Genomic DNA, 23,156 nt, shown 5'->3' with positions numbered 1-23,156 from the left:
CCCGCTCCACCGATGTCTCGCATTAGGCTACAGGGCCAACATTTGATAATTTCAAGGTCAACGACAACCATATGCAATTTAATTTCTGTGAAAAATAAGCTTTGTCCAGTTAGTTAACTAATGCTGGAAATACAGATAACTGCAATGACATGTCTAAAACCTGCCAAAAAAAAACCTTACACGAACACTGCTGTACAAATATCCAATAATAATGAAATATCTTAATTTTACTCTTATTTTGGAGGTAATCTGATAAAAAAAACATTTCGTTTTTTTATATTATCATGTGTTCAATCATGATATGCATATAAGGAGCAATAACCAACAACATAAATACCACAATATTAAAAGATACATATTTTTTTCTTGCATCATGACAGGTCACAATCTTTATTTAAGGAATGTTTAAATATTGCAACTGTAAAAAATTAAAATCACTATTGACTTCTGAGCAACTGCTTTCAATACAGGTTGAGCCGGCCCTTTTTCATGTAGAATAAAACTAGGTACAGTCAGCCACACCTAGATATATGAAACAGAACTACAGATCGACAGGTCCACTTTGCTCACAACAGCATCTGTTCTACACAAGACACAGAGGGACGATTCTTCAAAACTGGTCTTCCAGCTCAGCCCTCTTCCTCCTTCTCCTCTTCTTCCTCCTCCTCCCAGGCACAGTGGTTGATTGGACTGCAGGCCATTTCCACACATAAACATAATCTCTGGCCAGTATCTTCTACAGTAGACTACACAGTCTTGTGGGGCCCGGGGTGTGGTTACTATCAGTGCTTGGAGAAGAAGTCTTTGCTCTTCTCGACGTCGGGCTTGATGGTGTCACTTCCTGGTTTCCAGCCGGCGGGGCACACTGAAAAGACAAACCTGTTAGCATGTAGCTTTATTTAATGGAGGTGGTACTCAGGGTTTCTGCCGTTAGCATGCAGCTTTAAGTATTTTAAAGAAACTTTTCAGTATGGATAATGACATTAGTGTAAGTGTTACTTGTTTTGATATGATATGATATATATGTTTTGACATCTTGGACATTTTTTGCTAACGACAAATTACAAAAGCTTTTTAGAAAAATAAAGTCTGAAATATTTTAAATGCGTGACAAATCAGGGTTCAATTCTGTTGGTTTAAGTCAGCAACATAAAAAAAAATGTGTCGTGATAAACAGCCCAGTTGGTGAAAAATAAACCTTGGGGCTTGGTTTGCTGAGCAAGGCATCATGGGAGAACACTGGCCTACCTTCTCCGTATTTGTCGGTGAACTGAAAGGCCTGGACAAGACGCAGGGTCTCCTCCACCGAGCGGCCCACCGGCAGGTCGTTGATGGTGATCTGACGGAGGACGCCTTTACCGTCGATGATGAACAGCCCTCTGGAAAAACAATCAACAACAGGAAATAAGAGTACGCCCTCGTAGAAAACTCAGGTAAGCTTGATTGTTCGATGAGCTGGCTGCAACTAAAGATACTTTATCCATTTGTTGAATCACCTTCCCTTTTGTATTTTATTTCACAATTCTTTGAAAAACTGAAAGTTTCTTTGGCAATAAGCAGCAGGTTTTCTGCATTATTCCCCTCACTAATAACCCCAAAAAACTCAATTCAAATCGACAATCAATAATCTCTCATTGAGGTTAGCGATATGTGACAATTCGCTTCAACACTGGAGAAACATTGTAGTAAACTCCAACTGTTCAACCCAGAGGCCGCTCTATACTACCAGCCCATCAGCAGTCCCAGCAACAAGCCACGACCATAGCCAGAGACATTCTCCGTCAGTACCACGGTCCAGTACCGGTGTCCCTGGGTCTCACCTGAAAGCACAGCCGTCATCTTCCTTGAGGACACCGTAGTCCGTGGCGATGGTGCGGCGTGAGTCTGCCACCAGGGGGATGTTCATGGGGCCCAGACCGCCCTGCTTACGAGGCATGTTAACCCTACACACACACACACACACACACACACACACACACACACAGTTGTTTATACCGCATACAGCAGACGGTACGCATGGTGACCTAATGACAGTGGGATAATGAACATAATAATGATAATGATAATGATAGTTTGAACCCAAACAATGCAGCCCAACCTGTAGACATCATTGAGCAGAGATGCTTAACTTTATATACCTGCTCCTTAATGACAAAAAAATATTCACTGTCAAGTCGCTTTGGATGAAAGCATCTGCTACGTGACTAAATAGGCTAGTAACTGACTAAAGAGTATTAGTGGTGAGGATGTCTGTCCGTGTACCATGTGATGAAAGCATCTGCTAGGATTAAATAGCCTAACAGACTAATGTGTATTATATAGTGGTAACGAGGCTTTGTGTATGTACCAGGTGATGAAATCGTCTACTAAAAGACTAAGTTGGCTAGTAACTGTATGAAGAGTATTGACAAGGCTCTGTTTGTGTATCATGTGATTTAAGTGTCTGATAAAGGACTGAGTTGGCTAGTAATGGACAAAAGAGTATTATATAGTGGTATACCATGCAAAGTGGGAGAAGTGCGAGTCCACCGATGCACCAATGACCTCACAGCCAATCTTCCTGAAGTCTTCAGCTGCTTCGCTGAATGCGATGATCTCCGTCGGGCACACGAAGGTGAAGTCCAGAGGATAGAAGAAGAACACCACATACTTCCCTGCATCAAAAAGAACCAATAATCAAAACAAAATAATGAATTAATTGGAGTAGTCCCTGATCCGCCGAGACCATGGAGCAGACTGATGATTACAGGGGTGGCTACCAAAGGTCTTCTGTAGTGCAAATGAGTGTGGGGATTTCAATGCATCCTGGGACTCAATTGAATGGGCTTTAATTCCATTGAATAGAGGCCAATCAAAGTGGCTTGTGCAGAGAGGTGTGTGTGTGTCGTACCTCTGTAGTCGGAAAGTGTTAGGTCCTGAAACTGCAGATCTGGCATCACTGCTTTGGCTGTGAAGTCTGGAGCCAATTTTCCAATCTGGGCATTGCCTGCTGACATTGTGAGTCCGACTGGTTTTCAGGAAAAAGTACAATTTTGTGAAAATCAGGCGTAAGCTTCAGAGGCAAATTAAATTCAATTTCACTTCTTCTTTGCAGAAAACGAAAAAAAAAAAAAACATAAGCAGGTGTTTCCGAAAAAGGGGGTTATTTTAAACACTGCTACTCATGTCTGTTTTTCAAAAGCTATAGTTAATGACAAAAACAATGTTTAAATATTGTTCTTACATTGTTGTTTGTAAAACCGGTTTAAATGTTGCACACCGGCAGTATGTATTCTGTTTTTAATGTCATGGGCTGGTTTGCACAACTAAACTATTATGAGGCTAGCAATATAAACAGTTTTAAATGTAGATATAGTACGAGATCTTTTTAATCACTTCAATAGACAGTAAGAGGATGGGTTTGACCATTGTGGAAGTGTCATTAAGTTTATGACACATGCGTTTACCAATAAAATGGGCAAAAATAACAAACAACAAAATTGTAAGAAATAGTTGCTGCAAATAGCACAAAAAGTGTTACATTTTAAATGAATTGAATTATGCAAGCTTAAAATAAAGCGCCCAAATGACATACCTTTGCTTTGATCCGTCTACGCCAGTTATGAAAAGAGAAGTGTTCTGAAAGAGGCTTTGGTGTGAGGCTATATACACGTCTCAGATCTCGCGATAAAACGGTACTACGTGCAGTGGAGTGGCCTCAGTTCCCTTGAGTGATGATAGTTGCTCTACAAATACGGCGTGACTTTGCACATTTTCTCCTCCACTTCGATGGAGCTTATCCCGCTTGAGACGTGACCTCCTGAGTAAGGATGATAAGGCACGAATTGTAAAATAAAACAATTGCATTCAAAATACACAGGGATTAAGGGCTTAAACGTGTATAGCATGTAGCTACAATGAGCAATAGCCTAACATCCAACATTTTACTTTAAGACCCAAGCCTCAAATTATTACAGAAAACAATGTGCAGTATCCAGTCTTGTAGCCTCTCTCCACATCCGCAACTAAGAGGCGTCTGACAGTCATGTGGTTTTGTCAGCAGACTAGCCTAGCCTACTAGAATCAGGCTCTTATGAAAACCGAATTAAAGGAATATCTATAAAACCAAAACAGTACTATTAAAGTATGTGCTTCACTCGCATTTCTTCCCTTTATTCAAACAAAGTAGCAGGCTGAGATAAAATATGGACCAAATCGTGGATCTGTCCGTCAGATGTGCTATTCTATTTGTATGATAAAATATATTCCAATTTCCTTGTTTAGTCTGTTGCAACAGTGTGAACACAAAGGCGTGGAAGGCCGGCTCCGAAAATGATTTCCAGGCAGTCTTACTTCCTCCTATAAATTAACTATGATGTTTTAGTTGCACAATAACAGGGTAGTGCCTTTATTATGTTGAAAGGTGGAAAAGTAACACCCTAATGTGACGCGACATTTGTTTAAAAGTTGCTCGGATTGGTTATTCATGCACGCAGTCATTTATCGTCCTTTTATATTTTACATTTTCTATAATTTTAATTCAGTCACCTTCCCAAAGCTGTTGTCCGAGTAAATGGTCAATAAAAGCCTTACAATAATAATAATATTGTGTCGCAAGCTGGGCTTTTAAAAAAAAAAAAAAAAAAAATATATATATATATATATATATATATATATAATGTCTCCACTCCTGTTTCGCTGACATCCTAAATGCATGTACGGCATCCGAAGGCCAATAACAACGTAGTCCCCAACCTTGCAGCCCCTCGCTATCTCAGCTCCATCCACTGTCATTTACCTTCTCTTGTAGTTGCCATGGGGACCGTATCGCATCAAGGGCCAGATAAGAGGAGGGACAGATAATAGGCGCGCAGCGGTGGGCTCGCAATCAAACGGCGCCTGTTTACTGCTGACACAACAGCTATAATTAATAACACGTCCTTCATCAACGATTCAACCCAACCCTCTCTCCCCCCGACCCTCATGTCCACGGAAACAGCTTGTAGGCCTGTTTGTCCTTTAAAAAATGTAAATACATTTCCCATCTAGGCCTAGCTCAAAGGAAAGATAAGTGTGTGTGTGTGTGTGTGTGTGTGTGTGTGTGTGTGTGTGTGTGTGTGTGTGTGTGTGTGTGTGTGTGTGTGTGTGTGTGTGAGAGAGAGAGAGAGAGAGAGAGAGAGAGAGAGAGAGAGAGAGAGAGAGAGAGAGAGAGAGAGAGAGAGAGAGAGAGAGAGAGAGAGAGAGAGAGAGAGAGAGAGAGAGAGAGAGAGAGAGAGAGAGAGAGAGAGAGAGAGCGCTTGCTTAATTTTACTAAAATATTAATTTATGATTATAAGCCCCAAAATAGATCTCATATGAACGTTATTCCTATACGGCTGTTCTCACTGTCGAAAAAGGTAAACGGTCTTTGGTTAAATTAGCACACGTTGAACTAATAAGGCGTCTTGTTATTGGGGGAGGCATGCGATTGCCTCCGTGGGTGCTTGAATTGATGGGGTGCCAAGTACAGACTTGCCCCTGACAGGGCAGCAAAAGGGTCCCTTGGCAGGGGGAGGGGCCCTAGGGTGAAATCACAGTCCCCTCACAGCAGGAAATGACACCATTCCCCTTACTCCGCCCTTGAACACCACACAAACACAAACAACAAAGATAAACACGTGCAGCAATATATTAATAATAATAATATTATAAATATATATATATATATGTTCATGTATTAAGAAGTATACACAAGTATACGTGTAAATTACACTACAATTGAATATATTAACTAATATTTATATATTGTTCATGTTATTATCAGTATTGGTTATTTCTGCCCTAATTAATCCTAGTCACTGACATAAAAAAGAAGGTCCCTCCTGGTACCGATTTTAAAATACTGCGCCTTTAAGACCAACTCCCGCGCTGGGTCACACCCCCGGATATTGAATGTGAAATATACCACATTTCGCGCCAAATCCAAAACTCCGTCCAAGTCTTAGACCGAAGAACAGAACCTGCTTTTGATTTTGTTTAACCTCTTTTCAGCATTTACCTTTCCGTCCAAGGTATGTATCAACATCACGTATTTGTATTTGTCTTATCTTAGTCGTTTTGGTACTAGTGGCAATCGGTCATTTTTAACACTGGAGTCTAACTTGCATATATGGTTTAAGACTGAGGTTTTTAAAAGTCCACCTATCTCGACATCCAGCACGCGACATGGAAGAGGCCAACAAGTTAATCGGAGCCGGCAAGAAGCACCTGGTTATGGGGAACGCGGTGGAGGCGGCCAGCGTTCTGCAAGATGCCTGCAGCATGCTGTGAGTGGACAAAGAAAACTGACACATTAGCCATCTGCCACAATGGATCACTATTAATTCAATCCCCTGTTATATGTTCGGTATGAAGTGGTTCAAAGAACTGTGAAATCCAGTAGTTATACTTTCTAGCGATGTTTCGTTCTCCAGAGCTAAAACATTTGGAGATACGGCAGATGAATGTGGCGAGGCTTTCTTCTGGTGTGGAAGAGCACTATTGGACCTAGCACGGTAAGAAAATTGTCCAAAGAATTGTCATCCACACACATGTTGCCTCATCATCTACTCTAAGTCCTGTTATTGCGTCACATGCATGGGGCAGGATTATGCAGTGGATAGGGACACTGCATCGAGGCTCAAAGTGCACAATATACCTGTAGGCCTCTTAGAGGAGGATGCTAAACCCTGCCTGTTCTTAATTAACATTAATCTACAATTCACTGCAAGTGGCTTTGGATAAATAAAGGCGCCTGCAAACTGAAGCCGTAGTAAGTGGAACGTAGACACAGGAAGTGACGGGACGATGTTTGGCTGTGTGACGGTAGAATGGAGAACACCGTTCTTGGGGACGCTCTGGAAGGAGTGCCTGAGGATGAAACCGAGGAGGGAGAGAAAAACAAAGACTCCAACGTCGAGAGCACAGAAAATGTAGACGGTGAGAGGAAACTTTTTTTTTAAAATGTTTTTATATTACGTTGGACCTTGTTGGAGAGTAATGTGGTTTGTCGTCGGTAGCCTCTCTAACCTTTTTATGTACCCAAACCATGTGGCCCCGAACAGAGAAGACACGGGATGAGCTGAGGGCCAAGGTGTATGACGCCATGTCAGAGGAGAAGATAAACGGAGAGAAACAGAAGGATGGGAAGAAGGCAGAAGACAAGGAGACAGAGGGGGAGAAGAAAGTGGAGGAGGGAGAGAAGAAAGATGAACAAAAGGGCACCCCCAAAAAAGAGGGAGATGGTGGAGTGAAGGGAGACAGCCCCTCCGACGGCGAGAACAAGGAGAATATTGAGAAGACAAAGGACGAATCTGCAGAGAAAATGGAGGAGGGAGACTGTAAGTGGACTTCTGTCTCCAAGATAACGCTGGGAAAATGCACAGTTCACACAACCTAGTTGGGTATAAAGTGGCCTAACAACCCCTCCCTTTACTTTTGTCTCAGCTGAGGAAGAGGAAGAGGCAGATGACGATGACCATGCCGAAGAAGCCAAAGGGGATGGCGAAGAGGCCAAGGTACTTGACCAATCAAACTGAAGTTGCACTAGATTTATGTTGCATAACTGGGGGTTGTCATGGAAATTCTAAACCCACCTTCTCTTCCAGGGGAGCGACGAAGACGACGACGATGAGGAGGTCGGAAACCTTCAGCTGGCCTGGGAGATGCTGGAGGTGGCGAAGGTCATCTACAAAAGGTAGGAGCCCCGGGCCAGGTGGTGGAGGTGGGGTCACAAGGGTCGTGGACATGTGATCAACCGTCTTTATTTATGCATTTATTTTTAAAGGAACGGCACCAAGGAGGGCCAGCTGTTGGCCGCCCAAGCTCACCTGAAGCTGGGAGAAGTCTCATCCGAGTCGGGTAAGGACATCTTGCGGTGGCCCACATCCAAAAAAAGAGCTGCCACATAGACGGCAGATTACAGCAAGGATGGTGCTAGATGGTGGTGGCTGATGCCAGTGTTTCACAGCACCCGGTGTCAAACGTGTAATAAAATAGGCCGCTGGACCTCGACGTAAACAGGACAGTCACATTTTCTTGGTTCTCGAGATCAAACGCGTACATGGTCTTCATTAAAGCATGTGATGAAGGGCAACGTGGATAACATGGATGTTTCGCCTTCCCAGGGAACTACAGCCAGGCGCTGGAGGACCTCCAGGAGTGCCTGACGCTGCAGGAGAAGCACCTGGAGCCCGACAGCCGTCTGCTGGCCGAGACCCACTACCAGCTGGGCCTCACCCACACCCTCCACTGCCAGTACAGCCTGGCCATTGAGCAGCTGCAGAACGCCACCACCGTCATCAAGACCAGGCTAGGTATGTGTTGTGGTGGCTGTGGGGCACTGACCAATCAGCTGTCAACCTGATCGATTACATCATACATATGATCTTATCTTAATTGGTAAAGCATGGCACATGGGTTAAGAATGTCACAGTATTGAGAACATATTGGAGCGAACCCATCAATTTAAAATGGCCGGGCATATATTTATGTTTTATAAAACGTGTTCAATTCATAGAAGATAGCAGTAGTTTGGTTTTGTCTCCACCTTCCAGAAAACATGAATAGAGCTATTCTATTGCTATTCTATCGACACCAATGTGCACTGCACGGCACCATGGAGCATTTCAAATAATTTAAACTTTTGTAGCACCCTTTAAATAGCTGATCTGGACTTTAACATGCTCTGTAAAAACGACTTAAAAGTAATAAGAGCATATGATCAATCAAGGCAAAGGTTGAACAAATGAAGGGAGGGCAGCAATATCAATAAATACAAATAAAAGGTCTGGTTAATTGTAAAATATGTGTATTGTATGAGATGAAGAACAAGCCTACAAATGAAAAGACCAAAATTTTGTCATACAGAAGTATGCATGGCGCAAGTCCTTTTATAGTCCTTTCCAATGTAACAGACAACCTGCAGAAGATCCTGGACAAGGCTGGGGACTCGGAGGAGGTCTCCGAAGAGAGGAAGGAGATGGAGGAGCTGAGGGAGCTCCTTCCTGAGCTGAAGGAGAAGGTGGAGGACGCCCAGGAGGGCCTGAAGTTGGCCTCCGCTGAGCCCATGAACGAGGAGCTGGTGAGTAGGGCGATGGGTCTGGTGTGCTGTGGAGGTCATGAAGGGTCAGCGGTGAAGGAGTTTGACTTAAAGCGGAAAGGTCCACTCCTGGACTTCGATTCTCAACGTCTGCCGTGTAACCTCTAGGCATCCTTGTGGGGGGGGGGGGGTGATAAAGTAGTCTGGTGGCTGCCTAATTGGCCTTCCCTCGGATTGGGGAACTGATTGTTTTGGATTTTAATTTGGTCAATTCATTTTTCCAGAATGGTGGACCCACCTCCTCAGCCTTCTCTGCTCCCAGTGTACAAAACGGTGAAGCGTCATCAAGCACTACTACGGTAAGCCTGGGGTAGTTATAGACACAAGGCCTCCATAACTTTGCTTTTCAAGCACCTGCTCTTGAAGCACCCGCTCTCTCTTTCTGTGTTTTTATTGGACAATTTGTTTCCTCATTTTAAAGTCCAAATGTATGAAGTTGACGTGAGCTGTAATCTCCAAATACTGATCATTCGTCAACTTCTGTCGTTCAGATTACAGCCAAGCCAACCAATGGGGTCAGTTCTACCAATGGCCATGCCTCCAAAGCACCAGTGTCTGACATCTCCCACCTGGTCAGGAAGAAGGTGAGGAAGGAAGAGGTGGGCAGGACTAATTTTGACTAGTCACTGTAATCAGTGATCTGTCCAAACACGTTGTTCCAGTGTAGATATCTTGGCATACCATCTTACCTTTTCCCACCAACCATTGCAGAGGAAACCAGAGGAGAGTCCAGTGAAGGAGGGCTCGACCAAGAGGCTGAAGCCGGAGGAGGTGGCCTGTACCAACGGGGACGAGAAGGCTTAGGCCAACAAAATGGAGCTGGAGCGGTAACTTAAAAACTAAGCTGTGTTTCCATGGAGATCCAAATGGGTGCACTCCTTCCTGTGGAAATTAGTTTGTCCCCTGCTGTGATCTGACCACAAGAAGCCACCTGACTAACAATGTGCAGATGTTTTTAATTGATTTATCTGTCCATTTGGCCAACTACATGTACTATCTATATACTCACACCCTCACCACACATTGAAGTATTGTGTATGATTTTTGCTCCTTCAGATTTTCAGCCAGTGATGTGGATCTGCTGTTCTGGGTTGTTTGTGGGTGCGTAGATGTTGGTTGATTTCACTTTTGTAAATATGTGTACCCTGTTTGTCACTGAACTAATGTAAATTTTCAATAAAGACTTAACGTTTGATAAACTTGTGTTGCCATTCATGTTGAATCTGACACTGGCTTTATGCCAACATTGGTACATGATTGGAGCTTAATCAGCAGTCCCCTTAAAAGCAGTTTTGTAAGAGGCCAGACAATGTACATACGTTATAAAAATGAGTCTTTGATGATTGGAGGCAAGCATGTCGATTCAGTGATTGGTGTAAATATTAAACTTGAACTTCGGACTCTGACAAACATGCATGAATCAAAACATTGATAGAAACACTTCCTTCTCTGGACATGATGCAACACAGGAACAATTCAGCGAGGAAAGTCTTGGCCACAAACATGAACTACCTTGTGAAACTGACTTCTGGTGGTCAGTTTCATCCCAGTTTAAACATGCTGGCAATACCACTTTGACCTACACAGCCATTTTGAGCATGCAATCATAAACATCCATGCTATGCTGCATTTATATCTGGCCGAGTCAAAACCTGCTCCTACAAGTACCAGCTTCTTCCATTAAGCCCATTCTTAAGCTTGATTTGTACTGTAGCATCTACCACAAAAATACAATCTGAGGCACACAGCAACCAGATTCACATGGAAAACATTTCAGCTTTTCAGGAACCAATTTTTATTAATATCATTAATGTGTCATCAGCATCATCAATGAAATGAGTTAGTCTGTTTAAAGCAGAATTGTGTGCATTCCTTGCCCTTCGTTTTTTCTCCAACACTTCAGTTCCACAAAGCGAGGGAGAAAAAAAAGGAAGAGTGAAGGGAGGATGGGTGGGTGGTGGGGTGAGGGCTTGGGGGGGGGGGGGGTGGTGGGGCTGCAGTGAAGGAGAAAACGCAGGGAAAAGACGTCTGACGGAGCAGGAATCTCCCCCTTCACTTGGATATGATTGGTTTTTCCCTTGTGCAAGAAACGACAACAAAAAGTCAAAATGGTGATCTAGAAAATAAGAACAAAAAAAAACAATGAAAATGGATGAGCGGTTAGGAAGGAGAAGGAGCAGGTGGGGAGGGGCAGGACGTTGCTTGCTTGCTGGGCTGTTTGGCTGTTTTGTTTGTCATTTTTTTTTGTTTCCTTTGTTGTATTCGGTGGTGATGTGGTGGTTTTTTTTTTGTTTTGTTTTTTTTTTAAATCTTTTTCATCGTTTAGTTCCGTGTGGCGTTCGCCGGGGGCCCGACTCCGCCCTCGTCGTCATGGCCCGACCACGTCCGCGTCAGGGCCTGACTCCGCCCTCGTCGTCAGAGGTCTGGCTGCTGCTACTGGTCTCCGAGCCCTCGTCCTCGTCCTCCTCCTCCACGTGTGGCTCACTCCTCCAGGGGGTGAAGTGGAGGGTGACCCCCCGCGGCCGGGGCAGCACCCCGTTCCTCTGGATGCCGTTCCTCTTCAGCTGTCAATCAACCAGAAATAAGCATGAGCCACTGCAGTAGTATAGCCTGTAGTAGCCCAGTAGTAGCCTTATATAGCATTAGTATAGGGGTAAGTGGGTCAGCATTTACCCAATCATATAATGTATAAATTAATACGGTGGCTAACATGAACACCATCCGTGGTTAACATGACCATCTATTCAAAACAACTTTATTAACAAGCAGCTTGTACACAGAACCACAGGAACATACAACAGCATTAGTAAGTGATTACTAGACCATTAACTAGCTGTTTATTAATTACTGCATTTCCTAATTACTGTACCATTTTGTGAAGTGTCACCAATTCGATTTATAAAGCACATTTCATGAATCTCAAGGGGCTTTTATCCAAAGCAACATACAGTGAATAAAGATTCCTTCAGGGGCCGGTAGGGGGTGAGGGCATCTTGCTCAAGGACGCCTACATTTAAGCCTAACGCACAGAGCTGTGTGGGGACGGACGCTAAATAATCAATATCCATAGTCACGTCGAACATAGAAAAACATTACAGCCATGTTAGACAAGCGCTATGGGCGTTAAAACAACACAATCTACTTGATTGTTGCGCTGGGAACGACTCTTGGAACAAGTGGGAGACCAGACCAAGAGATAGGCAGGCGTCTACGTGGTTCATTTCCTACGATATAAAACACAGTTGGATTGTTCAAGACTCGGCCGCAGTCACCTGCTCAGTTTTCGTCTGGAACTCTCGGAGCTCGTCCTCGGTCAGAGGCAGGAAGTTGTCATCGTTCTCGGGACATTCCTGCCAGCCCATGGACTTCAGCAACCTATCAGGGGACAGAGAATCCTTAGCTCAGGGTTGTCATGCTGTGAGCCATCTGGGGAGCCACTTGCGGCCAGGACCCACCGAATGTGGTCCAACGGTAAAACAAGACAGTCTCATCACCACGTCAGAAAATGGGATCATCAACACAACCAAATTTATTAGACATCAATACAGTCTGGCCATTTTCATTAACAAAAAGTTAATGTCTGTTTAATTTGATAATTTTCAAATAAAATGAAAAAATTAATGAGAATATCAAATCACATTATTTATAAAAGGGCATTTATGTTGTGGTGATGGTGATCCGGGGGGGGGGAGTGCTCACCTGTGCTCTGCCTCCAGGGAGCTGGACAGGTGTTCAGTATCCGAGTCGCTGAGGGAGTAGGCCAGGCCGTTCTCATGGTGGCCCGCCTCCTCACTGTAGGCCTTGGGCTCCGGAGTGCCGCCTTCTCCCTGGACACCGTTCAATCAAACAGAACACGAGTTAAGGGGACATTCATCAAAACCACTGGACACTCCCGAGTCCCTGGGGACGTGAGTGCAGACGCAGCAGCACCTCACATCGATGTTGGCTGCGTTTCAGTGGACCCAGCAGCATTAACAATTTATGGATGCTCTGATAGTTTTGTCTGTACCGGTGCCATAACCCATATTTAATCATGGTTTATGGAGCCTCGTCTAATAGCCGTCATCCTGAACAATGAAATATGAAATCACGCTCAGGAAAGTACAACAGCCAGAATTTTATTTTATTTTAACGGAGCCCGTTGTTTCTTTACCAACTGAAATCCAGCGTCTCTCCAGGTCAAGTCATGCAAGCTTCAGAATACATTTGTGTCAACTCCCTGTAAGCTTGGAAGAGACAAGATAAAATAATCCTTTATGAATCCTACAGTGGAGACCTTTGCAGTCTTACAGCAGCCAAAAGGCATAGTCCAACAGCATGAGGGATCAGTAATAAAACAAGATATGTAATAACAAGCAGATAATAATAAGTAAGATACAATAAGTAAGTAAACAGTCTCAACCGTTGAGCTCACAGTACTGCCCGTTAGGAAGGAGGTAGTATAGCTTCACGAAACAACCAATGAGATCACAACACTGCACTTAAAGCCTCTCAAGTCTTAAAATAGAAGCATCTACTCAATTCAATAGTTAGACGTTTGTGGTTCAGACGGAGTGAATTGGTCCCATCCACTATGAACAATAAATATGTTTCTAATTCCCTCATGACTCTTTGTCAGAGCAATGAACCGTGGGTCAGGGATGGTTTACCATCCCCCTGTGATATCCTGCAGTTGTAGCTAAAGCTCCAACGATTAAGTCGATCGGCAGAATAGTTAATCAAATCTAAACGGTTGAATCCAACGGTTTTCCCGGGGTGCATGTCAGATAAACTAAGTTAATTTAGGACGTAACGCTACTAATCCCTTTGTAACACACCAAAAAAAAATGAAAATAATAGTCGTAGCCTAACTGGTAGCATCCTCCCTCAGTCCTCCCTGCTGCATTAACCAGTGAGCTGTAGTTGGTGCGGTGGTGGTACCCACCTCCCCTGAAGTGCCGGGGCTGCTGCTACTGGTCGTCAGCTCCCCGGTGCCCTCATCCTTCAGCGCTCGCAGGAACTCGCTCTTGCGGTCCGGCCCGCGCCGCATCAGCTTCAGCCGCGACGGAACGATGTCGATGGGAGGGGTGATGCTGGAGGGCTGTTGCTGTGGAGGACAAGTAGGGGAGGGAAAGACGGTCAGTATCCATGGAGATGGAGTCAGGGGCCCCGTATCCGTGGCGACACAGAGGGAGTCAGTAGGGTTAGTGTCACGAGAGACGGAGAGAGTCAGGGGTTGTTTCCCATGGAGACAGGGGCTTGAGTATCTATGGACAGGGTCAGGGGGCGAGTATCCATCATGACAGAGGAAGAGAGTCAGGGTGACCTTATCCGTGGAGACAGAAGATCAGTATTCATGGAGACAGAGAGGGATGGGGAGTCAGTATCCATAGAGACAGAATCGATGGAGACAAAGGGGGAGTATCCATGGAGACAGGAGCATCAGGCAGGCTGAGTATCTATGCTCTGCTATGCTCTCCAATGTATTGGAGAGCATAGCAGGGGGGAAAGGGGTGAAGTGGGGCTCAACTTGGATTTGTCGCACAAATTTAGAATTATATTAATTTTGAATATGAAAACAACGTCACTCTGGTGCGGACCCGACTACTCCCATAATGCATTACTGTCTTTCCTTCTCGAGCCCTTTGGGGTCATGTCAGCCAAGTGGCAGTATACCAGTCCTTACCTCTTTGGGGGTGTTGTGGGGGGTCGTGCTGGGGTTGAGGCTGGGTTTGGAGGCGGACACAGGGCTGGTGAAAAGAGAGTCCCGGCCCGTCATGTGGAGACCGGGTTTGCTCACCTCCCTCCCGCCCGCCTTCCACTGAGTGCTCTGGAACACACAAAGAGACGACGACCATGAACCACAGTCACTGTGGTTCACAAAACTGAAAAGCATTTGGGTCAAACTTAAAAGGCATTTACAGGTGGGCCAGGTGAAATGCATTGGGACAAGTTACATCACGTTTCAACAGTGATGTGGTGGAACAGGTGCGTGTTTAACGTCCCGTCATGGTTAACAAGCACCAACCACTCAAAAGTGGTTATCAAAAAATAAAAATAAAAATTAAAAAAAGATTTTGGTTTTTGGATTTTAGTTTTTTACTTGTATAAACTTCCAATATAATTTCTAGTCTATTATTATTATTATTATTATTATTATTATTATTAAATGAAATTTAACAGCAATGATCAACCGGGCGTCATTCACCCAACTACATTTGCCCAAATTAAGTGCCTTTGGTGGCGGGCCACTGTGCAGAGCCCCCTTAGAGGAACTACACGTTGGTCTCTTCCACATGAGCCCCACAAACAGACAGCCATCTCTGCCCCTCAAATCAAGCCAGTGAGTGGAGCTGTTGTGCAGCCCTCCGAGAGCCTTACCTTGGTGGGGGCCAGTGCCGGCTTGGGCACCAGGTTCTTGTACACGCTGGAGCCTATCATGGGGGTCTTGCTGCCATTGGTCGAAAGGGCCCCGGCGACAGCGAAGCCGGCCAAGAAGGCCGTGCTGGGGTCCTCCTTGGAGATCTTCTTGATCACCAGCATCTTGGACACCATCTGCTTCCCACTCGGGGGGTTTTCTGAGGGGGACAGACACCAGTGGTCAGCAGGAGAACCAGGAGATGGAGGAGCATGTAGCATACTTCACATGCTCATGAGAACCATGTACTGAAGGATGAAAGCCATTGAGTCTTAGTCCCAATTTTCCAGCTTGTATTGATAAAGCAAATCTTATCAAACTGTTAGTAAGAGACTTTACACTTTCTGAACACACTGCGTGTGTATGCTTTGATTGTTCTTCTCACCCCAAACTCCAGCGCGGGGGGCCACGGCCCTGATCTGAGACCCGGTTTTTCCAGTTGTTTCAGGGTTGAGGGAGGGCTGGGAAGAGAGGCATGGATATTCAAACACAAGCCCATTGCACTCGTACATCGATATTCAGGGGTGAAAACTGGTGATGGCCGAAAAAGGAGTCTACTTACAAAGTCCTCCTCCACGAACTTGAGCTTGTCCTCCTTGCGTTCCTCGTTGGGGAACTTGTCCTGGAACGGTGCCCCCTTGCGGGGATGGAAGTTGCCGTTGCGCTGCCGGTGCCCGCCCTGCCTGTCCCTGTCGCCCCCCACCCGCTTCGGGTGCCGTCCCTGGGGGTGGTGAGCGTCCTGGGCCCCCCGCGGAGCACCGTGCCAGCTGGGCGCCTCCTTCCAGCACGACCCCCCTGCCAGCCCGCCATGTCCGCCCTTGGCCACCCCCGAGTCCACAGAGTCGTGCCTCAGGAGCAGGGAGGGCTGCTGCCACCCATCACCTTCACACCACAACAACAGCAACAAAAGACGGGCACATCTGTGTTTTAGTCAATGAACATACATGTGGTTGACAAGAGGGGAGGATGGTGATGTAAACGTTCACTCCCGATAGCAGATCAACCACGATTCATGTGTTCCATTTTTAGTACATTTTGTATGAACAACTTTGCTCCGTTGCCATGGCACAATGGAGCGGCAACATCACTGCATGTAGGCACCAAACAAAATCACTTGCTGACTTCAACCAGTTTCATTCACCATGATGTCCTTGGCTTCACAACCAGCCAACAGCAGCAGCGCACACGTCAAATCCCACACACACGTGATGGTGCTGATGGGGGGGTGGTGGTGGTGGTGTGGTTACCTGCAGGCGCCCGCAGCGGACCGTTGTTGAAGAAGCCGTCGGAGGAGTTGTGGCGGCGGCGGCTCACGGGCGCTCTGCCGTCGCGGTGATGGTGGGGCTCACCGTGCTTCTCATGGCTGGCGGCAGGGGACTGAGGAGGGGGCACCGGTTAGTGTCTGCTCTTCCCGGTAGACCACAGAGGGTCCTGTTAAGTCTGAGATTAGTAGTGGCATTTCAACTGGTGGGTGGCGAGCCACATGTGGATCACACCAGGGGACCAGGCAGCCACAATCCCCTCCTGTTTTGGGTCTTCAAGCATTTGAAGACCCAAAACAGGAGGGATGCTGTATAACAGAATACATCGAGTTACTAATTTCCCTCTTTTTGACATGGTAATGACAACATTTTGCTGTACACACTATTTGGTGGGTCCTGGGCCAAGAGGAAACCAAGCAGCAAGTGGGTCACGGCATGGAGACGTTGGGAACCACTGGTCTAGATCAACGTTTTGGATTCAGGTCAAACTGACAAATCAGTTTGAAAAAAAGAAATAGCAGTACGTCACTCATATAGTGCTGCAGGCCTGCAAATACAGATTGGTTTTGCTATTGATTCTTTCATAATGGGTTTGGATGATGAATCATTTGGATATTAAATGTCAGGGCAAATGCCCAGGCCCCATAACACAAAGCACTGACCGGAAGCCAAGAAGAAAAGGTAATTTCCTAATTACTTCAGAAACAAGACACAAAAGTGAACCAAAGCCACCGAATGATTACATTTGTGAAACCAGAAGCTTGCTGAACTTGATGATTGTCAAAATTATAATTAATCTATCATGCTGAAAGTTGGTATAGTACATCAGTAGAAACATTAGTCAGGAAAGTAAAACGTGTGACCGTGCCATTACACACATACTGACCAGTGTGTATAAAAACATAAAACCTGTTAGTTCTGCACAAGAGTGCATCACGATACCAGGATGAAGCTAATCTCCTAGCATCTCTTAGTAGTGCCAACATATTGCCTTTACATCATGCTCAACCATCTGGATTTCTATAAACTGCTCGTTTACAAAGAGGTCGCTACACGTCAATGAACTACACTACATGCATATGCAGGACAACAATATCAAAATAAAAAAGGTGGGATTATGTACTCATACACGCACCGACATGATCAGCATAATCTTTAATTACTACACATGATTTTCCCAGCAGCTGAGCACTTTGTTGCTGATGTGTGAGGGCACATCCGGTTTGGATGTGATGAAGGAATCTAGCAAGTCCTCGGTAGAAACGGTTCTACCAGAAAGAATAAGAACAAATAGACTTTGGGCGCACTTTATGCTTTAGAATTTTGTTGATGTTAGCGCTAAATATGTTTTTCAGTCTGCAATCTGTAACCTGTGTCTATCGTCTGGGGTTCATAATACTGTGGATTCTATTCTATGCAATCAAAAAGGCAGGCTACTTTCTATGATTACGTCACTTGTTGTGTAACTCCATCTCTTCATGTTTCCTACATTTAGTCTTAGACCTTGCATGAATCAATGCCATCTGCAGCATCATCCATGTGATTTATTCTTCTACAGCAGACCACTATACACCTCTACAGGCAAAGATCATAATTTGTTGTTCCGAGAGTTTTATTTTATTTAGTTTTTTGGGCCCTGCTGATTGCAGTGGCATTAGTAACCCAGCGGGGGCGCTGCACCATTGCGTGATGCATGCATGGGCATCACTGATATGAGTCACCAGTGAGAGAATGAATGGAGTTTCTGCCTTTCCATCTCAAAACCGAAGACTCGGCTATCTGACTGGCCAAGATTCAGACCAGTCAGAATACACAGAGCACCGGCACAAGGTCAGACAATAACCAATGGATTGATTGAACACTTGCATGCATGCATTGGCCCCTGGAAGGTGAACGTTGGTCTGAACCGATAGTTCCTCATCAGCAGGTTTAAGAGCCCTCATCCTCCAGCCACCGAGTGACCTCCAACAACACACATGGCGACAATGAGATGACCTCCAACAAAACCACTAAAGTCAGGCCAGACCAACTCGGATCACTAGGGGCGGGGCTTTTGTGAAAACTTGGGGAAAAAAACAACTTTCCAAAGAGAAACCAAGCCGTGTATGTGTGAGGTGGTGCCGTCCACTGCTCACAACGCTCTGCTGAAAAGCATAGCACTACTTCCTGACACACACCCACCCATAGCCTTCACCGTCATACACACACATCTATGTGGACACTCCCACTTGTGAGGTCACTAAGTCACAGGGCAGATATGGAAAAAGCTGAAATAGGAATGCAAAAAAGGTATTGTTGTCATTTCAACTTTCTACTTCTACTAGCTATCTATCCTCTATTTATTTTAATACCATCCATGCAAAGTGTTGTACGATGCATGCAAAATGCGCATTGTAAACCGTTGGAACCAAAGAGGGGAATAAGGGGAACTCAAGTCAAACCAGACACGACCATCCACACTTTAACCCAACCAACAGGTTTATGCCTTAAGGATAAATTGTCTTCACTTCACACACACACACACCAAGATATGGAAGTTATTGTGTTAAATATGTACCCATAATTGCTATATATTTAATAGAAAGTACTTAAAAAAATGTAATATTCATTGGAGGATTTTAAATTACTGGTTTTCTTGTATTTATAGTTTAATTATCAATGTCTTTAAATTAGTTCTGCTATGCCTAAAGTTAGTTTCTAGTAGTAATTTGCATGAATTACCATATTTACCAAATAGATCGCATTCATGACACAGCATGCATGTACTGAGATATGCAAAAACAGACACAAGGTTTTCTTCAACTTGATTATGTAAATCACATCTTCCACGCACATACACAAACTCAACGCAATTTAAGCGAAGACACGTACCTTGGCGGGCTGGGGCGTGGAGAAGTTAAGCCATGCAGGGACAAAGTCATGCTGCGCCATTGAGGTCCAGTGTTTCCGGTCAGTGGATCGAGGCGTCAAACCTCATGGCCAGGATCTGAGAGAGGGGATATAACAACCGTCATTCTCAACAGAAATCCACAACACGGGGAAAATATGTGACTGCTCACTTTCGCTTGAGTTTTTTCTTTATTTGTATTCACCGCTTTTTGTCTTCAAGAAACCAAAAAAAAAGCCTTACTTGGGACTTGGGCGTCTATTGTTAGAAATTAATAATAACCTCGGCCCTGTGTGGTTGACGACTTGCTGAAAGCATGCATGCAGAGTGTCTTGTCTTCCATAATAAAAATAATACTTGTGTGAATAAAGTGAATGGTGTAATTTATATATATATAAGCTCAGCCCAGAAGAGACGAAAGGCGGGAGTCTCACAGAACCAAAGCAGTCACCCGAGATGCAGGTGGTGCCTGGTCTTTCGTGCCTGTGAGCGAGGGGTGTGTGTGTGGTGCCTGTGAGTGTGGGTGTGTCTCTTGGATGGTTGATTTCAGATTGGGTGTGATCTTTGGGCCTCTCTGCAAGTGCAACAACATCTCTGCACATTAGGGCATTTCATTCAAGCAGCTGTTACGTTCTTACCGATATCTTTCTATGGCCGTTATGTGTCTTTATGGATCGGAGAGTGAACCCCAACGGGAGAGTGGGCTAGGTGGAGCCACCGAGCCACCCTACACACGTTCATCCTTACCCCAGAGTCTGTTGCTCTGAAGTCCTCTGCCTCCGCCCCCGCCTGGCGCTACTTCCGGCTGGGCTTGCTTCCCGAGGCCCACGGAATCAGAGTGTGTGCGCCGACAGACGAGGAGCACCGAACCTCTGACTCCTCTTTCCCAACTCCTCCAGGACAACACAGCCCCTTTCCCCAAGAGGCAGACCCCTACGTCCAGGGTGGAACTCCTGGAGTCTGGTCGGGAAGGTTCCGCGGGAATGATCTGGAACGGGGATCCAGAGAAAGTGGGCAAGGGGCGCTGGAGAGCTGCGGTGGGGTTGGCTCAAGGAGCAGAGATGTCCAATGGTTCTGGAAGTGCCTGATTGCAAGTGCGTTCTTTTTCCTCTGATTGATATTTCCAAAGGATGGTAGCAGGTGATTTTTTTTTTTTGGTGTGGTCTATGAGCGCTACCGTTGTGGCTAGGTTGTCCCGGTGAGAAGGAGCCCTAACTCATGTCAGCCACTCGCTGGCAAGTCATTTAGGCCTTTGGTGATTTGGGGTTGTATTGAAATGGACTGGATTGGCGACAACAGAACAGAAACCCAGCACACACCACAGCTTTGCTATGGATACCAGCCAGGGAGAGGAAGGGGGGGAGGGGGGGGCAGGGGAGAAGATTGTAGGGGAGAGTCTTCTCCTGCCACAAAGTGTGCCAGACTCCGTTCAGGTCCACTCTCCTCCTAACGAGGCATCGTAAGATCCAGCCAAATACAAAAAGGAAGAAAAAAAAAAAGGAAGATAGGTTTGAGGACAGTCTTTCCGTAACGATGGAGATCACCGATGGACGACCACGGCTCACCTCATTGGCTGATTGAAAAGGGGCTGCCCCGGGGATAAAGAAAAGAAAGCTCCGGGTCTTGCGGTCACATGACAGGAGAGGTAGCCAGAGCCGCCGTTACATTGCCGTCATCTTGCGTCTTGGGTTAGTGGAACTGGTTTCCTGTGGGCCGATACATTATAATGCTTTGTCTGACGTGAGGCGCTTTACATTCACATCGGTTAAACGCCCGCACGATGGCCCTGTGGTATCTGATCGACCCAGAAGAGTGTAGTAGTTCAGATTTCATAGATCAGACAAGCTTAAGCTGCAGAACGGTCAGGTCCCTCCCAAGTCGTCAGGGATCATGGAACACATGTGATGCCTATGTTTAATTGTTAAGACCAACGCAGCCAGGTAACTTGCAGAATGAGAGCAAAACCTGCAGTTTCTCTTCTAGAAAAAGGTAAACCGTGGGAGAAACCAAGCATGGGCGCTTATATCCGATCCTCCCTTTGGGAACCAGTGTTGGTGTGTGTGGCCGAGGGTCAATCCAGGCTGGAGCCGAGGAAAATTATTCTCTTGATCTTGTTGAACTTTCAGTACAGGAACAAACCATACCTGCAAAAGGAATTAAACAAACATGAATGTTTGGCATTTGACACAAGTTAACACACAAATGTCTAGATATCAAAAGGGATAATAATAGTCAAGTGATAAATAAGAATACACTGATTGTATTAAGACTTAGATTTCATGTGAGAGAAACCTACAATGACTAAGGTGGTTGAGGAGTGGTGCATGATACATATCCTACTTTCAGAGGCGATTCTAGGACTTTTAAATCAAATATTCATTCCAGTTTATAAATATCCTCCACACACAAACACTTTCTTCGACAACATCTCTAACGTCACTGTCACGCATGTTAGACAGGCTCTGGTGCCCACAACACTGCACAAAACCAGAGAAGACAATCCAGTACCAAAACGTCTAAAAAAATACTAGAGCCCGCCAATAAAATCGTAAGGTTGTTATTACTCTGAATGCGGTTTCCCCTACAGCGAAAGCTTACAAAAAGGCTCCCCTCAAACAATTACATAACGATAGTACGTCCTGACGTAGCCATTGGCCGAATAGACGCACTGCTAATATGTTATCAAACCGTACATTTAAAAGTGATTTAATCAATTGCATGTACAATATATAATCATATTCATAGGAATGCATCGGCAACAACACAATATCACGTCGTGTGAGTAACGTTTATACACCCAGATGTGCGCGTCGTTGGCAACGCACGTATTCACTACTAAAACACAGCAGAGCGCGGACTTTGAGTTAAATGGCCTATCAGCAAAGCAGAGCCATTACAATCGGACAGAACATTGAATAGCTGGCGCCTCTTAGTCCATGATAGAAGGGCCAGGGCACGTTAATAAGAACCTTTCTACTCCGCGTTGTTGCTAGCTCTGGCTGCTTAGTTCAGGTTAGCCGATAGCTAGCGATGGTTAGCCGATAGCCAGCGTTATTTGGGTCAGTAGCCCGTGCAACTGGTGGATGTGTGAAGTTAATGAACCACGCATGATACCTTGTCCACATAAAAACACATCGCTAACGTCTATAGCCAAGTACACCGACGCTAGAAGCGATGGTCGCACATAAACAACAGGGGTAAACAGACCTGGTTTGGTTGGAACAACACAGTTTCAAAATGGCTACCTTAGCAGCACACATCCATCAGCCCGCTAACGCTGTCCAGCTAACTGGCTAGCGTGTGTAATTCGTGACGATGCTACAAACGGCGTCTGGGGGAAACGGTTACAATCAAGTGTGACTGAAAGGTACACAATTACTTACTACGGTCACGGAGAGGTATCACTCTATTCAAACTTCGTCTGCTGTAAGAGTCGCTGTGGACGTTTGTTTGGGTTTAGCGGCGCTTACCGCTGGCGCTGGCACTGAGCGATTCGAATAGCGAAGTAGAGGT

General features: G+C 45.3%; 3 protein-coding genes across 6 annotated transcripts; 1 reads left to right on the top strand and 2 right to left on the bottom strand.

Annotated features, from left to right (window-relative positions):
- Positions 1–374: 374 nt before the first annotated feature.
- prdx1 (peroxiredoxin 1) lies at positions 375–3,616 on the bottom strand. Its single transcript, XM_084480703.1, has 6 exons — positions 3,575–3,616; positions 2,891–3,007; positions 2,501–2,654; positions 1,821–1,943; positions 1,249–1,379; positions 375–865 (listed from the first exon to the last, which is right to left on the bottom strand). The coding sequence occupies exons 2-6, from the start codon at positions 2,994–2,996 to the stop codon at positions 783–785; spliced, it is 597 nt and encodes a 198-aa protein (XP_084336829.1). The 5' UTR covers positions 2,997–3,007; positions 3,575–3,616; the 3' UTR covers positions 375–782.
- Positions 3,617–5,912: 2,296 nt separating this feature from the next.
- On the top strand, positions 5,913–10,296 carry LOC311360799 (protein HGV2-like). 3 transcript variants are annotated; one of them, XM_084480892.1, is made up of 14 exons: positions 5,913–6,029; positions 6,176–6,284; positions 6,432–6,512; positions 6,827–6,936; positions 7,062–7,337; positions 7,444–7,514; positions 7,605–7,693; positions 7,784–7,857; positions 8,124–8,312; positions 8,913–9,079; positions 9,322–9,396; positions 9,589–9,696; positions 9,809–9,924; positions 10,154–10,296. In XM_084480892.1, the coding sequence occupies exons 2-13, from the start codon at positions 6,184–6,186 to the stop codon at positions 9,899–9,901; spliced, it is 1,434 nt and encodes a 477-aa protein (XP_084337018.1). In that variant the 5' UTR covers positions 5,913–6,029; positions 6,176–6,183; the 3' UTR covers positions 9,902–9,924; positions 10,154–10,296. The 3 variants fall into 3 exon arrangements, with proteins under 3 accessions (XP_084337018.1, XP_084337019.1, XP_084337017.1); XM_084480893.1 differs by having other exon boundaries at positions 9,589–9,681; positions 9,809–10,296; XM_084480891.1 differs by having other exon boundaries at positions 9,809–10,296.
- Positions 10,297–10,875: 579 nt separating this feature from the next.
- On the bottom strand, positions 10,876–23,140 carry gpbp1l1 (GC-rich promoter binding protein 1-like 1). Of its 2 annotated transcripts, none has more exons than XM_084480665.1 (12): positions 23,027–23,140; positions 20,282–21,787; positions 19,628–19,742; positions 16,742–16,871; positions 16,057–16,376; positions 15,880–15,955; positions 15,458–15,654; positions 14,763–14,906; positions 14,022–14,183; positions 12,797–12,924; positions 12,370–12,472; positions 10,876–11,661 (listed from the first exon to the last, which is right to left on the bottom strand). In XM_084480665.1, exons 3-12 carry the CDS (start codon positions 19,685–19,687, stop codon positions 11,488–11,490), a joined length of 1,494 nt encoding a protein of 497 aa, XP_084336791.1. In that variant the 5' UTR covers positions 19,688–19,742; positions 20,282–21,787; positions 23,027–23,140; the 3' UTR covers positions 10,876–11,487. The 2 variants fall into 2 exon arrangements, with proteins under 2 accessions (XP_084336791.1, XP_084336790.1); XM_084480664.1 differs by having other exon boundaries at positions 20,391–21,787.
- Between the last annotated feature and the right edge of the window lie 16 nt (positions 23,141–23,156).

This window comes from Micromesistius poutassou, assembly GCF_964030765.1.
Source record: "Micromesistius poutassou genome assembly, chromosome: 16".
In the NCBI taxonomy this organism is placed as follows: Eukaryota; Metazoa; Chordata; class Actinopteri; order Gadiformes; family Gadidae; genus Micromesistius; species Micromesistius poutassou.
The sequence above is the reverse complement of the archived record's forward strand: the minus strand, read 5'-3'. Positions and strand labels throughout refer to the sequence as shown.

Bases quoted from the DNA above. Each gene is read 5' to 3' on its own strand.
- LOC311360799 (XM_084480892.1), top strand. From the start codon at position 6,184: ATGGAAGAGGCCAACAAGTTAATCGGAGCCGGCAAGAAGCACCTGGTT. The intron at 7,858-8,123 runs GTAAGGACATCT...TCGCCTTCCCAG, and splicing joins AGAAGTCTCATCCGAGTCGG to GGAACTACAGCCAGGCGCTG. The intron at 9,397-9,588 runs GTAAGCCTGGGG...TCTGTCGTTCAG, and splicing joins CGTCATCAAGCACTACTACG to ATTACAGCCAAGCCAACCAA.
- gpbp1l1 (XM_084480665.1), bottom strand. From the start codon at position 19,687: ATGGCGCAGCATGACTTTGTCCCTGCATGGCTTAACTTCTCCACGCCC. The intron at 14,907-15,457 runs GTAAGGCTCTCG...TGTGTGTTCCAG, and splicing joins CGGCACTGGCCCCCACCAAG to AGCACTCAGTGGAAGGCGGG. The intron at 14,184-14,762 runs GTAAGGACTGGT...TGTCCTCCACAG, and splicing joins CCCACAACACCCCCAAAGAG to CAACAGCCCTCCAGCATCAC.
- prdx1 (XM_084480703.1), bottom strand. From the start codon at position 2,996: ATGTCAGCAGGCAATGCCCAGATTGGAAAATTGGCTCCAGACTTCACA. The intron at 1,944-2,500 runs GTATACCACTAT...GTGTGTGTGTAG, and splicing joins CACTTCTCCCACTTTGCATG to GGTTAACATGCCTCGTAAGC. The intron at 866-1,248 runs GTAGGCCAGTGT...TTGTCTTTTCAG, and splicing joins CACCGACAAATACGGAGAAG to TGTGCCCCGCCGGCTGGAAA.